At 50.5% G+C, this 12856-nt stretch overlaps 1 protein-coding gene across 8 annotated transcripts in view; it reads left to right on the top strand.

The window, feature by feature from the left end:
• The first annotated feature begins 3524 nt into the window (after nt 1-3524).
• The window catches only part of THSD1 (thrombospondin type 1 domain containing 1), a 62711-nt gene continuing 53379 nt past the window's right edge, over nt 3525-12856 (top strand). For 4 of the 8 annotated variants that reach the window (XR_011645866.1, XR_011645865.1, XM_071208310.1 and 1 more), the window contains exons 1-3: nt 3544-3619; nt 6240-6400; nt 7591-8556. Coding sequence is in view for 5 of the 8 variants with exons in the window: in XM_071208310.1 (XP_071064411.1) it covers nt 6319-6400; nt 7591-8556 (1048 nt within the window). In the remaining 3 variants the exon portion in view is untranslated. Of the gene's footprint in view, nt 3620-4600; nt 5632-6239; nt 6401-7590; nt 8557-12856 lie in introns of those variants that run through there. The other 4 variants (XM_058276746.1, XM_058276743.1, XR_009180732.1 and 1 more) reach the window with 3 other exon arrangements.

The raw sequence follows: 12856 nt of genomic DNA, 5'->3' as shown, positions 1-12856 counted from the left end.
CCCTTGCTATTTCAGTTATTTTTAAAGAACGGGGATGGCTCCGGAACTTTTTAAAAACCTCAACGTGAAGTCCACCGTTGGTCGACCACGTGTATTCATGTGAGTGTGCTCTCTCGTTTCCTATTAGCAGACTAATCTGACTGGAGCATGGAGTCATCATTGAGCATTGTTCTCAAATACTTAAATTGGGGCTCCTAGCCCAGCAGTTGCAGAATCTTCATTTGGGTACAGTCGAGTCATAACTTAACAAGGTTGTTAGGTTATAAAGACTGTGCAGAGAGACAAAATTGAGAACACATTGAAAATCTCTTCAATTGCCAATAAATTCAATATATAGAGCCTTGCTGTTATATTGCTGTAGAAGGGTATGTGGGTATGGATATATTACAAATATAGTAAGTACAATATATAATCAAGTCTACCAGCAGCAATAGACTTTCATAGTTTTAATAATTACACTGTTGACACTATTTAAATGTCTTTTTTTTTGCAAGTAGGTTTGGTTCAATTTATGTAAAAGTATTGCTATTCTCAACCCTCCCAATGAAAATAGAGTGTAAGCTGCAGAAGGGAGCGGCTTTTATCTGGTTTGCTCATGGATATATCCTCAGCGCCTGAAGGAGAGCCTGGCACACGGCAAGCAGCCAGCAAATAGGTAGTCGGTGAATGAATTCTAACGTATAGACTCTTATAATTTGGCTCCGCCTTATCCTACCTTAACACCCATTACTTGGTTAAGCATCTTTGTGAATATACGTCACCTTTGTCCCAGGAACTTTGTGGGGCACCGCCTTTAAGAAGAGGGTGGCCCAGCTGGGGAGAGACACACGAGCAACTTATGGGAAGGTAAGGAAGTGCGTGCCGCCGCGGGGGCACAAGTGGCATGCTGGGGAGAGCAGGGGAAGGAACCTTCGGTTCTGATGGAAGCACCTGGGCAGGCTTTGAGGGAGAGGGGCCTGGTAATCTAGAGGGCGTTAGAAGCCCATGTTGGGCAAGGGAACAGCATGAGGGGTGCACCCTCCCGCTCTGGTCCACGCCTCCCTTGTCAGTGCAAACTTCCGTTCATCGTTCCTCCTCACTCATGTCATGCTCCCACACTAATCCAAGGAAGATTTTGCTCAATCTTACCTGCTCTGGGAAAACCTCTGTTTTGAGCCCACATCTCTATTTCTAAACTTCTTTCCCATAAACTTGATTACATTTTGTCTTGTTCTCTAATTGTCTTGAAAATAGAAAAATTGGATTCCCGTAAGTTCAAGGACTGTCCTACAGCACGTCTTTTGAATTCTCACTGGCCTAGGTCATTGACTGTACATGGTAGATTCCTATTAAGTATTAACTGAATTGTGTGATTTTGTGATTGTGATACTGTGTTGACCAGGTAAACCTGTGTTTGTGTGCTTTCCCCTCTTCCCAAAATGCTTCTCACCTAGACTTGTCAGAGGTCTACTCTCAGATCTACTCTGTCTTATTCAAATTCCATGGTTTGGAACATATCCATGATGTGGGAAGTACCAGAAAAATCAGGTTATGCACCTGCAGATAGTGTTATTACCAGCTGTTGTGTTGCAGTGTGAAAACTGGGTCATTTGTGTTCTTCCTTGTGTCCTAATCATCATGCATCAGTTACAGCTTTTATCTCACAATATTACCTGGGGAAATAGGTTTCCCCATTGGTGTGAAGAGAGTTCTTGAGAGAGAGAGTGTGTAAAGTTTACTCCGTTCACACAAGGTCACTGGACCAGACGCCTGGAAAGAGTGAAGGTGTCTTCACAGCCATCTTAGTGCTAGTTCAGTGCTGACACGACCACACCACTGTTCTTTAAAAAGCTTTTTCCCCTTCACCGTTCATTTGCCTTCTTTTAGAGAAGGTTAAACTATGTCGTAACTGCTCAGAAAAGACAATAATACGGTTTGGCAAGGATTCTAATTTAGACAAGAACAATCAAGCATCTCAAAGCAGCTATTTAAAAAATGACCAAGCGTATCGATGCAGCAGCCCCTTGTACTAGACATAGGTCCTTCTTCCCAGAGTGGCTCTCTAGGAAGAGCGTGTACATGGTTCATGGCAAGCAAGCTGCTTTCCATAGGTTGTCACTTATTTACCACAGACTTCAATGTAATTATTCTTTGCCTTTTTCAGTGAAGGGAGGGAGGGATTTAAATAATTTGCACAAGATTACAGAGGCAACGCTGGAGTTTAAAGTCAGATTTCCCTAACTCTGCAGCCTGCTCTTTGCACTGAGTTTTTGCTGGCAAAACTGAAAATGCCCAGGACTTGGGCAAGGGTTTGAAGAGGAATTCCCTCGATGAATGGCATATTGGACTAGATAATTTCAAGATTATGAAACTAAAAACACAGTTTTCCTAATTAAGTTCTGGAAAATTGGACGATAATCTTAAAGCTTTTTTTGAAACTTTGGATGGAATTCGTACTACTAGTGTGAGTTATTTGACAAGACAGGTACTTAGAAAACCTGGCATCTCTGCTATCATATAAGTGAATACTGGTGCTGGTGTTTAAAAAGATGAAGTGACAGGAAGTGGAAGTGGCTCGAGTGAGTGGGTTCCTACCTACCACGTGGGAGGTTCGGGGCTTGGTCCTCCCTGCCTTCTGAAGGAAGACCAGCACAGCAAATGCAAAATGAGGGGGAGACATGTTTTAAGTTTTAAAAACTGAGGCAAAATATACAGTAAGATGCGCAGATCATCACAGGATGAATTTTGACTACTGTGTAAACCCATGTAACTCACACTCCAGCCAATACAACCTATCTGTCACTCCAGAAAGTTCCACTGGGCTTCTTCCAATCACATCTCCCCAGGCGCCCCACTGCGCTTTGATTTCCAGCACAGCAAAATAGTTTTGTCTGTTTAATGTTATATTTTGTGGAAAAGAAAACAAATTTTATCACACATTAGTGTACCCAAAAACAAGTGCGTGCAGCTGTTAAACAAGATGGACCTCTATCCTCTTGTATTCTTTTAAAAGTCAACCTTAAAACATGCAGACTAGAGTTCTTAAAATGTCTAGTTATTTTTAATTTAAATTAAATATCTATTCCGGTTCCAGGGGAAGAAAAATGAGGGTGAACTTTACCTGTTTTCGTTTGAAACTCTTAAATGACATTTGGGAAACCAAGTTTTTTGGGGAAAGCCTACACATTATGCCATTTCAAAGACTTATTTTTGTGATCGCCCTCTAAGAAGAATGACATGGAGACAAGTGCTTGCATACGAGGCCTCGGGAAAGCCCGGCACCAGCCTGGCAGGGGGGTGTGTTGGGGTGGGGGCAGCACGCGCTTGCCGGGGCTGCGCCCCCTCCCAGCTGGGCCCTGGACGGCCGCTCCGGCTCCCCGCCGGGCTTCCTGTCCAGCGCCGGGCGCGCTGCGGGCGGGAGCAGAGGATGCGCTCCCGGGGTGGGGGGCAGGCGGCGGACCTCGCCCCGGGCGCCCCCGTCCTCCGTGCCGCCCTCCCCGCGCCGTCGGGGCGGGCCGGGCCAGCTGGGGGGCGGGGTGCGAGGCGGGGCTCGGGGCGCCGTCGGGCGCCGCGGGATGCTGGGCCTGCCCGCCCCCCAGACTCGCCCTCCGCGCGCGGCGCCGGCGCCCGGCACACCGAGGTAAGGAGAAGCCCGCGGCGGGCGCGGGCGGGGCTCGGCGGCGCTGTGGGCCCCGCAGCCCGAGGCACCGAGCCGGGAGCGCGCCCCGGCGGCGCCCCGGGCGCCCTGGACGAGTCGCGGGGCTCTCCTCCGCCGAGGGCCGACCTGCTCGGCGCCGCCTCCCGCGCGCGGGGCTGGGGGGACCCGGCCGTCCCGAGCCGGGCGCGGGCAGGATCCTGGGACCCTGGACAAGTCGCGTCTGGGGTTGCTCTGCGTTTCGGGGGTTTGCTTCTTTCTAAGACTAACCTCCTTTTTGGGGGGTGTGTGCGAGCAGCGTGTAGGCATTTGGGAACGGCCCCTGTTTGCGTTGCTCTCGCTGACGACGCGGGCGGGCCCGCTCCGAGCCTGAACTTGACTGCGGCCTGCCCGGGTGCCGGGCGCGGGCGCCGCGCTCTCCCGGCCTCGCCTGCGCGCCAGCGGCCGCCTCCAAATGCCGGCGTGTGCGCCCACGAGCAGCGGTGCGTGGGTTAGGATTTCCCCTTTATTCCTGACTAGCTGTTGATCCCACGGACATGACCGCAACACGTTCTTCTTTTTCTGCTTCTGTGAAGACACTCCGGGGGTTGTAGAAGCATCTATTTTAGCTGGTTTCCGTCAAAATTAGGGTTATGAGCTTGGCGCGATGCCCTTGGCCGTCAAGAATTTTCCCAACTCTCCGCCCCCCAACTGATGCGTTTAGAATTTTTCTATAAATGTTTTTATGTATATGAATGCTATATATGAGTATTTTAAAATGTGCACAAAGTATACCTAAGCTCTTGTTTTCTTAAAATGATTCTCAAGCCAAACATAAACGGCCTGTTGTGGTATTGGGCCCAACGTTTGGGAAGCAAATAAGTAAGCAAGGTTTAAAAAAAAATCGAAGAGGTATGACCTCTTCTTAAAAAAAAAAAGCAACGAACTAATGTTATTTACCCAGCATTCCATCCCGTTCTGAGGGGTGCTCTAACTTCTTAAAATTCAGGGTTAAACTAGTAAAACGTCTGCATTTAACTTTGAAAGCCTGAAAACGTTAAAAAAATCCATATTATAATTTATAGGTGGCATCCTGGTTTGTTTCATAATTACATTTCCATTTAGCTTATAAAATATCCTAAATATAGATCATCACACAATTCTGCGTTCATTTTCATGAGGAAGAAAAATGTGTGATGATCACGCAATCAGTTGTGATTAGGGACTTCTTTGAAAAGTGGCTATCATGAGGGAGCAAGGAAGTCGGGAGAAGCAAGCCCACCCTTTGGGATCTAGGGGGCCTCTTGTCTCCCTATTTCGGTGGCCGAGTATCAGTGGCTGTAAAGAAGCATTTTAACAGCCCTAAAGCCCCACCCGTGCCCGAGAGGTAAGAGCCCCTTGTGCCAGGGTCTCACCAGACGCCTTTGAAGAGCTTTCCCTCTCTGTGGCCCCTTGAAGGGTTCCCTCAGCTTCACAGCCCCTTCCAGCAAATGGAATTTTTGTTGTTGTTGGGGGTGGGGTGAAAGCTGCGCTAATGATCAGCGTAATTCCACTTCAAATCTCTGCTTCCCTTTGAGGAAGCGCAGTATTTCCTTTGTTCAATCAACTCGTACTGAAAGAAAGCTGATGGGAACACACCAGTTTCCTTTTCATTGAATTTTGGATTATTTCAGTCAGCCCTCCTTTCCTCCTTTCTGTTATCTGAGAGGATGTGGCATACATTTATTTGGAAAACACTCTACTTGCGTATTAAACTATATAACTTCTGGACAGTGGGGGACAGTCGGGGAATGTAAACATTAAGTAAACTGTTTGGTAGCCCCAAGTCTACACGACTTGAGTGTGAGGAAACTGCCCCTTAAATGTCCTTGCGTCTTGTCTAGTCTGCGTGTGTGTAATACAGAGCAGGAGCCTCTGCTCACAGTAACTGAACCGCCCGCCCCAGCCTCTCCTGCCCGCCAAGGGGCTCGGGAAGACTGCTGCCTGGAGCCCATCTCCTCAGCCGTCAGCAGCAGCAGGTACTGGGGGACGGTTGTGACTGATGTGTTTTCTCTTCAGCTGGCCCTGGAGAGAAGGGGCAGCAGGGCCCCTGGTTCACCCCGCGGTGCAGTGCTAAGCTGGCCTTTCCTTTAAATGGCTGGGTGCGTTGGAGGCGGCGCCTAGACACGCGCGATGGCGCAGTCTGGGCAGCACATCGGTTTTGCAAGAGAACGTTTGGAAAACTCAGTTGTAGAAGCAGGGCCTACCCAGCACAGCGCCACCCGGAAGTTTGGCCGAATTTTGTAAATTCATCAGATAAACAATGTGAAAATACATTATCCAGACGTGACACAAATAGCAAACTCTACACTTAAGGATGTGCATGAAAGGTAAGAGACGTGGTGTTGTGCACAGGTCGTCTTTGGGTGCTGAGTACACCGGGTGACCTTACCAGGTGAGCTGTAATGCAGTGCGGGGTCGTCCGTGGCTGCAGGTTATTTCCCCGGGGAGAGTTTGTTTCTTTCCCATTTTCCTGTCGGTATACCCTAGGAAGCTGACCTCCTTCAAACGGTTTTGTCCTGTCATGATTCCTAGTCTGTGACTCCCATGGGACAGAGCCGTCCTTACCTGAGGTTCCTAATTTCAGGTGTTCCTGAAAAACATTCGTGATTTGGATGTGAGAAAGGACATGAGGAGACCAAAGACCTGGGATTTCGCTGATCAGAATGAAACAGACGTTGAAAGACTTTTCAAACTTCCTCTTGGTGGTCCTCTGTGAGTACGGTGAGTGTGGCGCACCTAATGCAGGTACGGAAGGAACGTAAGTGTGAGCCTTCTACATGTACCCATGCTGACGACCCTTCATGAAGGCGGCAGGGGCGGGTCTGTGGGCAGTGCCGTTTCACCTGCGGCCTGGGAGCAGGTGCAGCTCAGTGTGGAGCGCCTGCCTGTGTCTGAGGTTCCAGCTTCAATCCCTGGTGCCTGCTTAAGAACAACATCAAAATAGAGCCATGCTCCTGGCGACCGCGGGCGCTCTTAAGGAGCTTCGGGGGTTCAGCATGAGTGATTGAGGTGTCATTTTAAATGTTGTAGCTCTTTTTAAAAAGTAAGATAAAATGCCTCACTCCCACTGCAGTGCTTTAAATCCAGAGCTGTTTCTTACATCAGCCGTGGGCTGGCCGATGACTACAGTGCCAAATTCTGTCTCTTTGGCTGTGTCTTTGGATAGGGTTCAAAGCAGAAACAAGCATTCTTGTGTGTGTTGTGTTCTTTCCACTTTTCACTTCAGCTGTTCTGGTGGGTATCTTTTTAAAAAGATATGATTTATCCCAGTGGACTGATACTTGCGAGGCTAAAACTTCCAAGAACAAAACTAGTTATTTTAGAGCCGGTCAGTCTCTGAGAGCCCACTCCAGCCCTCGGCTGGCCTGTTAGAATGAAGTGCCAACATTGCTTACCTGTCTACAAATTGCCGCCCTGTACGAACCAAGGGGCACTGGTTCCTTTGCATGTAAAAATTCCCAAGTATTTGTCTTGAGTATCAGACAATAAAAGCTTTGAAGTAAATGTCGCACCTCACCTTTTAAGTGATCTAGAGAAGTGTGCATTGTGTTGCTTGAATCAAGCTTTCTCTCATTTCCCTGTATGTCCATTTTCCTCAAAGACCTAAGGACTAGAACCTGATTCAAATGAGAAATGTGAGGGGTGGGATTTTTGTCTTGAGAAGTGTCAGCTGTTATTCTGATTCTTTTGAACCCCGAGTGTTTACAATGAATTATTTTAAACATGAGCTCTAGAGGTGAAGATGGAGGAACCCTTCCCTTTAAATGGGGACAGTGCAGGGCCCAGCTCCCAGGTCCGCCCTCACCACCATCTTACATGAGCCTGAGCTCAGCTCCACCTTCTCTCGTGTCTGAAACGCTGTCTTCGTCGGTGTTATCCGATGGCACTGTTCGACTCCTCGTTTCTCAACACCAGGTCTGACCATCTCGTTTCAGTTCTCGGAGACGCCGAGTACCTCCTCCTGGGAGAGCCAGGCCATGTCGCGCTCAGCAACAGCTCGGTGTCCGTGGCCTTCCAGTACGTCGACGGGGTGAACGGGACACTGCGGAACGTCTCCGTCCTGCTGGTGGAGGCCAGCACCAACCGGACTGTCGCCACCAAGCACCTCCTGACCAGCCAGGCGCAGGGGACACTCGAGTTTGAGTGCTTCCACTTCAAGGAGGCCGGGGACTACTGGTTCACCATGTCCCCAGACGCCATGGCCAGCCGCCCCCCTGCACCCTGGGGGGAGAAAAGCGCCTTTCTCCAGGTGGAGTGGCCCGTCTTTCACGTGGACCTGAACCGGACATCCCAGGCCGCGGGAGGCGCCTTGCGGGTGGGGCTTTTTACGCCGCAGCCGCTGTGCCCGTTCCCCGGGGACAGTCCCAGCGTCGAGGTGGACGTCACCGTCCGCGGCAGCCTTCCTGGGGCGAGCGCTCAGCAGGGCCGGCCGCTGGAGACGAGGCGCAGCCAGAGGACAGCGCTCGCTCAGAGCCAGTGGGTGGAGGTCGCCTGTGCCCCGGTGGGCCCGGCAGCCTCGGTCACCGTGGTGCTCCGGCTCCTGGGCCGCGGCTCGGTCATTACCGCTGCGGGCCCCATCGACCTGTCCCAGAAGTTCGGGTACCGGCTGGTGACGGCGCGGGAGCTCTGGTGTGAGTCTGCGGTGGAGGTGGAGGTGGTGCCACCCCCGTGCGTCGCTGTGCAGGGAGCGGTGGCTGTCTTCAAGGAGGCGCCGCGGCGTCCTGGGGAGAAGCCCATGTGGCTGGCGGAGAGCAGCCTGAGGCCGGGAGAGAGGACTGCCATCTTTAACTGCACGCTCTTTGACGTGGGGAAGAATAAATATTGCTTTGACTTCAGCATTTCAAGCCGAAGCCATTTTTCTGCAAAGGAGAAAGAGTGCATGCTCATTCAGAGAAATATAGGTTGGTATTGAGAGTTGCTGTGTTTTTTTAATATCAAATTGGTGTCATATCAAAAAGATTCAGAATTTAGATGAACGTAATTTTCTCTTGAACTGTATTATTTTTTGTGTGGTTCACTCTTCGTAATGTCTTGGTTATCATCTTGATGTAAAAATTCAGAGTCCTGGCAGAGACTGTACTTGCCACTTAATGTCTCTGGTTCTCAGTTTACCCATCAGTAAAATGGAGATAATAAAAGTACAGAGAATTGTAGGGATTGAGTCAGATAGACTGTAAAGTTCTTAGCACAGTGCCTGGTATATTGGAAGTACCTGGTAAAAGTTAACTATTGTTACATTAGATTAAAAACATATATATTACATCATATGGCAAGTCTGTGGCAGGAATGATTGGATGTCGAAGCTAAATCCCACAGGGAAGCTTCGCCTCCTTGGATTTTGTAACTTCTGGCTTCCTCTGGCCAAGCACGTCTCTTCCCTCCTCAGTCATTCATTACAGGAATTGAGCCTCTTTAGTGAGACTTCAAAGCAATTTAACTAAAACTTCTCCAGATTCTGTGTGTGCATGCCCTACTGAATCACAAAGAAGTGCCTTTCTTTTCCATTTCCTGGGTGCAAGCCTGGTCTTGGCAAGTGGTCTAATTTAGCTGAGATTTTCTGGTTCCCAGACATGCTGCTTTCCTCAGCCTCCCCGAGCCCAGTGCCCCCTTACTGCCCCGAGCCTCTGGCTATCTTTGTCTGTAACTCCATGTGATATCTGCTCCAAACGTACCCCCTCAACCCTCTGTCCATCCGTCATCTGACAACCTGCACTTTCCTCTCTATTTGGCTTAGATCCCTCAGCCTGTCCCTCTACCCACTCTCCTACCAAGATCCTAAACTGCGTCACCCTGTCATGCTGCTGATGCCCCCAGCTCTGCATGAGTCCAGCCATCCATCCCCTGCCCATTCCACCCAGGCCCTCTACTCACTCTCCTACCAAGATCCTAAACTGCGTCACCCTGTCGTGCTGCTGATGCCCCCAGCTCTGCATGAGTCCAGCCATCCATCCCCTGCCTGTTCCACCCAGGCCGCTGAGGTTGCTGGAGAAGGTCCCCCCAGGCAGGGGGTGCAGTCTGGCTGCCTCATGCCTCCACGCTCAGCTCAGCCTAACGCGGGGTCCCGGCCGGCCTGTGCTCCCCCTCTGCACAACGGCTCCTGCAGACTTCACTCCAGGCCTCCTGTTTTTTTTTATTTCCACTTATTTCTCTCCCCTTCCCCCCCACCCCCGCCCCAGTTGTCTGCTGTCTGTGTCCATTCACTATGTGTTCTTCTGTGTCTGCTTCTATCCTTGTCAGTGGCACCAGGAATCTTTGTCTCTTTTCTGTTGTTGCTGCATCATCTTGTTGTGTGAGCTCTCCGTGTGTGCAGCACCATTCCTGGGCAGGCTGCGCTTTCTTTCGCGCTGGGCGGCTCTCCTTACGGGGCGCACTCCTTGCACGTGGGGCTCCCCTAGGCAGGAGACACCCCTGCGTGGCAGGGCACTCCTTGCGTGCATCAGCACTGCACATGGGCCAGCTCCACACGGGTCAAGGAGGCCGGGGTTTGAACCACAGACCTCCCATGTGGTAGGCGGACGCCCTAACCACTGGGCCAAGTCCACTTCCAGCAGCCTCCTGTTAAACTCTTGAGTTGGCCTCACCTCCTGGAAGCCATCTGGTGCGCATTCCCTCACTCACCCTCCTGCCAAAATATTGCAGCTCCACAGGCATGGGACTTTCCTCCTCCTCCCCTGTCATGAGGAGGAGGTGTTGTTCCTCCTATTTAGGGCTGGCCCCTCTCATTTTTGGGCTCTTCTCTTAATCGTTAGCCCCCTCTGCCTTCTCTCTCCCTCCTACTTTGGATTGTTCCTATCAGCATTGAAGTGGTTTGTTTCCCCCAACTTTTTATTTGGAAATAATTTCAAATTTACAGTACATTTGCAAAAATAACACAACTCCATACAAAGAACTCTACCAGATTCCCGTCCAGGTCTCAGATCCACCAGTTCTTAATGCCTTGCCACATTTTGCTGGATCACTCTATCCTTCTGTGTATCTCTTAATTTTATACACATTTAAGAATAGTTTGTATACATCATGCTCATTGAACACTTAATAGTTCCATGTATATTTCCTAAGAACAAGGATTTTCACTTAGGTAACCACCTTCAGTGCAATTCCCAAGTAGCATGGAAGTGTTTTTATTTCTCTTATCTAAAAACAAAACAGCAGCTCTCCTTCCCCCCCTCCACGTTCTCCCCCACAAATCACTCTGTCTTTCCAGTGTTTTGAAAGTTTCTTACACTTGGAGTTTCACCTCATCTCACATTCCCCTCTCGACCCATTCCAAACCCACTCTGCCTCCTATCCCTCCCCTGAACAGATTCCCACCAAGGCATCTGCCGGTGCCTTCCAGGTCCCCACAGCCACACTCTGCAGTCCTGGTCTTCCCTGGCCGTGGTCTCCAGACACAGCCACCTCTTGCTTCTGCAGAACCGCACCTGCCTTGTTTGCCTCCACCCCTGACCTTCTCTCTGTGGTCCCTGGTCCCATCCCGGAAGTGTTGGGCTCTCCTGTGTCCTGTACCACACTTCCCATGCTTGGCAGCTGTTCTGTTTGCTAAACGCTGCTGGGAGCAGTATGCCCGAATTGGGTTGGCTTTTAGGACGGGGAATGCATTTGGTTAAAAGCTCACAGTTCTGAGGCCATGAGGGTGTCCACCTCAAGGTGCCACCAGGATGCTTTCTTCTGAGCTGCCACTGTGGGTGACAAGTCGGTGTGGCCTCCTCTCATCCCAGCCTCTCTGCCCCACCTGGGGCCTGCTCTGCCCGTGGCTTTTCTTTCTCCAGGGCTAACTGGTTTTAACTTCTGGAGGCACCTGTGTCTGCTGCTGTTCTTCTGTCTGTGACTTTTTTATTCCTTGTTTATAAAAGACTCCAGTGAGAGGATTAAGACCCACCGTGGCCATGCAGTCTAATCAGAGGCCCTCAGCGGGGTGAGCTACTCAAAAGGCCCCACCCACGATGGGTTTCCAGCTACAGGATGGCTTAGCTTTGAGGGCACGGGGCCCTCCCTCCCTCAGTCTGTCACAGTCGTCATCCCGTCTACACTCCTGGCCCCAGTTACTCTCTTGATGCTGCTGACCCCAGGTCGACGTCCGTCCATAGCCCTTACCTGCACCCACGAGCTCTTACGCAGCTGCGCCCCTCAGATGTCTCCCAGGCACCTCACAAGCAACATGCCTGGCCTGAGCCTCCTCACCGTGTCCCCTAATCCTGCTCCTCAGTTTATGACCCCACCACTCATCCCATTTGCTCAAACCGGAATCTCCTCCTCCTCTCTCCTTCCCCTCCTGTAGAAATAAACCACTGCTTCCTGTAGATTATGTCTCCTGGTGTCAGGGTCTCTACATTTTTCTCTTTTGCTGGCACCCCTTGGTTTAAGCCTCCGTCATCCCTTGCCTGGACTCTGGCAGCGGATCCCTAACTGGTCCCCTCTGTCCACTTGGTTCTCTCACTGCAGCCAGAGGGACTGTTTACAATGCTCGCAGCCAACTCATGTGATGTGAGGATGTGAGTCCACAGCCTGTCCCTGAGCCAGGGCCTCCGTGGTTAACTGCCCACCTCCCAGGCGTCCTCGCGGCCTAGGCTGGGACGCTGTCCTCCCTCCCTCACTCAGCATTAACTCGTCTCCATGTGGGTAACTTTCCTCGGCCTCTGATGGGTTGAATTTCCTTGCCCTCAGCCGGCAGAGCATCCTTCATTTCCTTTTTCAAGGCACTTCTCACTTGCGTAACTGCTTACCATCTTCTCCCCGAGCACCTCTCTCCTGCAGATTGGGGGAGCGCATTTGGTGGCAACCCTGACTCGTGTTGCTGTGAAGCCATTAATGGCCTTTATTTGTCTGACATAGTATGCCTGGCACATTTGCAGGTGCTCAAAACTTGCCTATTGAATTGAAAAGTTGAACTGGGGTGCAGTTGGTCTCAGCTAGGTATTAGTAGAAAAAGTGTTTGCACTAATCTGATCATCCAAGATAGGCTCATCTTTTTAAAAGTAGATCCTTGTTAAGGGGGAAAAATTTTAATAGGCTGAATTTAATGGAAAAAAACCAAGGGAAGTACAGACATTTAGGCCATTAGATTCAAGGCATTTGGGGGCAGGAGTCCACCCAAAGCTGCTGGACTTCCCACAGACTCTTCCCATGCATGTCTGATGGCTGGATTTTTTTCAGAGCAGCTTCCATGGCCACAGCAGGGGTTAGACTCCAGAAAGGGACAGA

Source organism: Dasypus novemcinctus, chromosome 15 (assembly GCF_030445035.2).
Source record: "Dasypus novemcinctus isolate mDasNov1 chromosome 15, mDasNov1.1.hap2, whole genome shotgun sequence".
NCBI classification, from domain to species: Eukaryota; Metazoa; Chordata; class Mammalia; order Cingulata; family Dasypodidae; genus Dasypus; species Dasypus novemcinctus.
The sequence above is the reverse complement of the archived record's forward strand: the minus strand, read 5'-3'. Positions and strand labels throughout refer to the sequence as shown.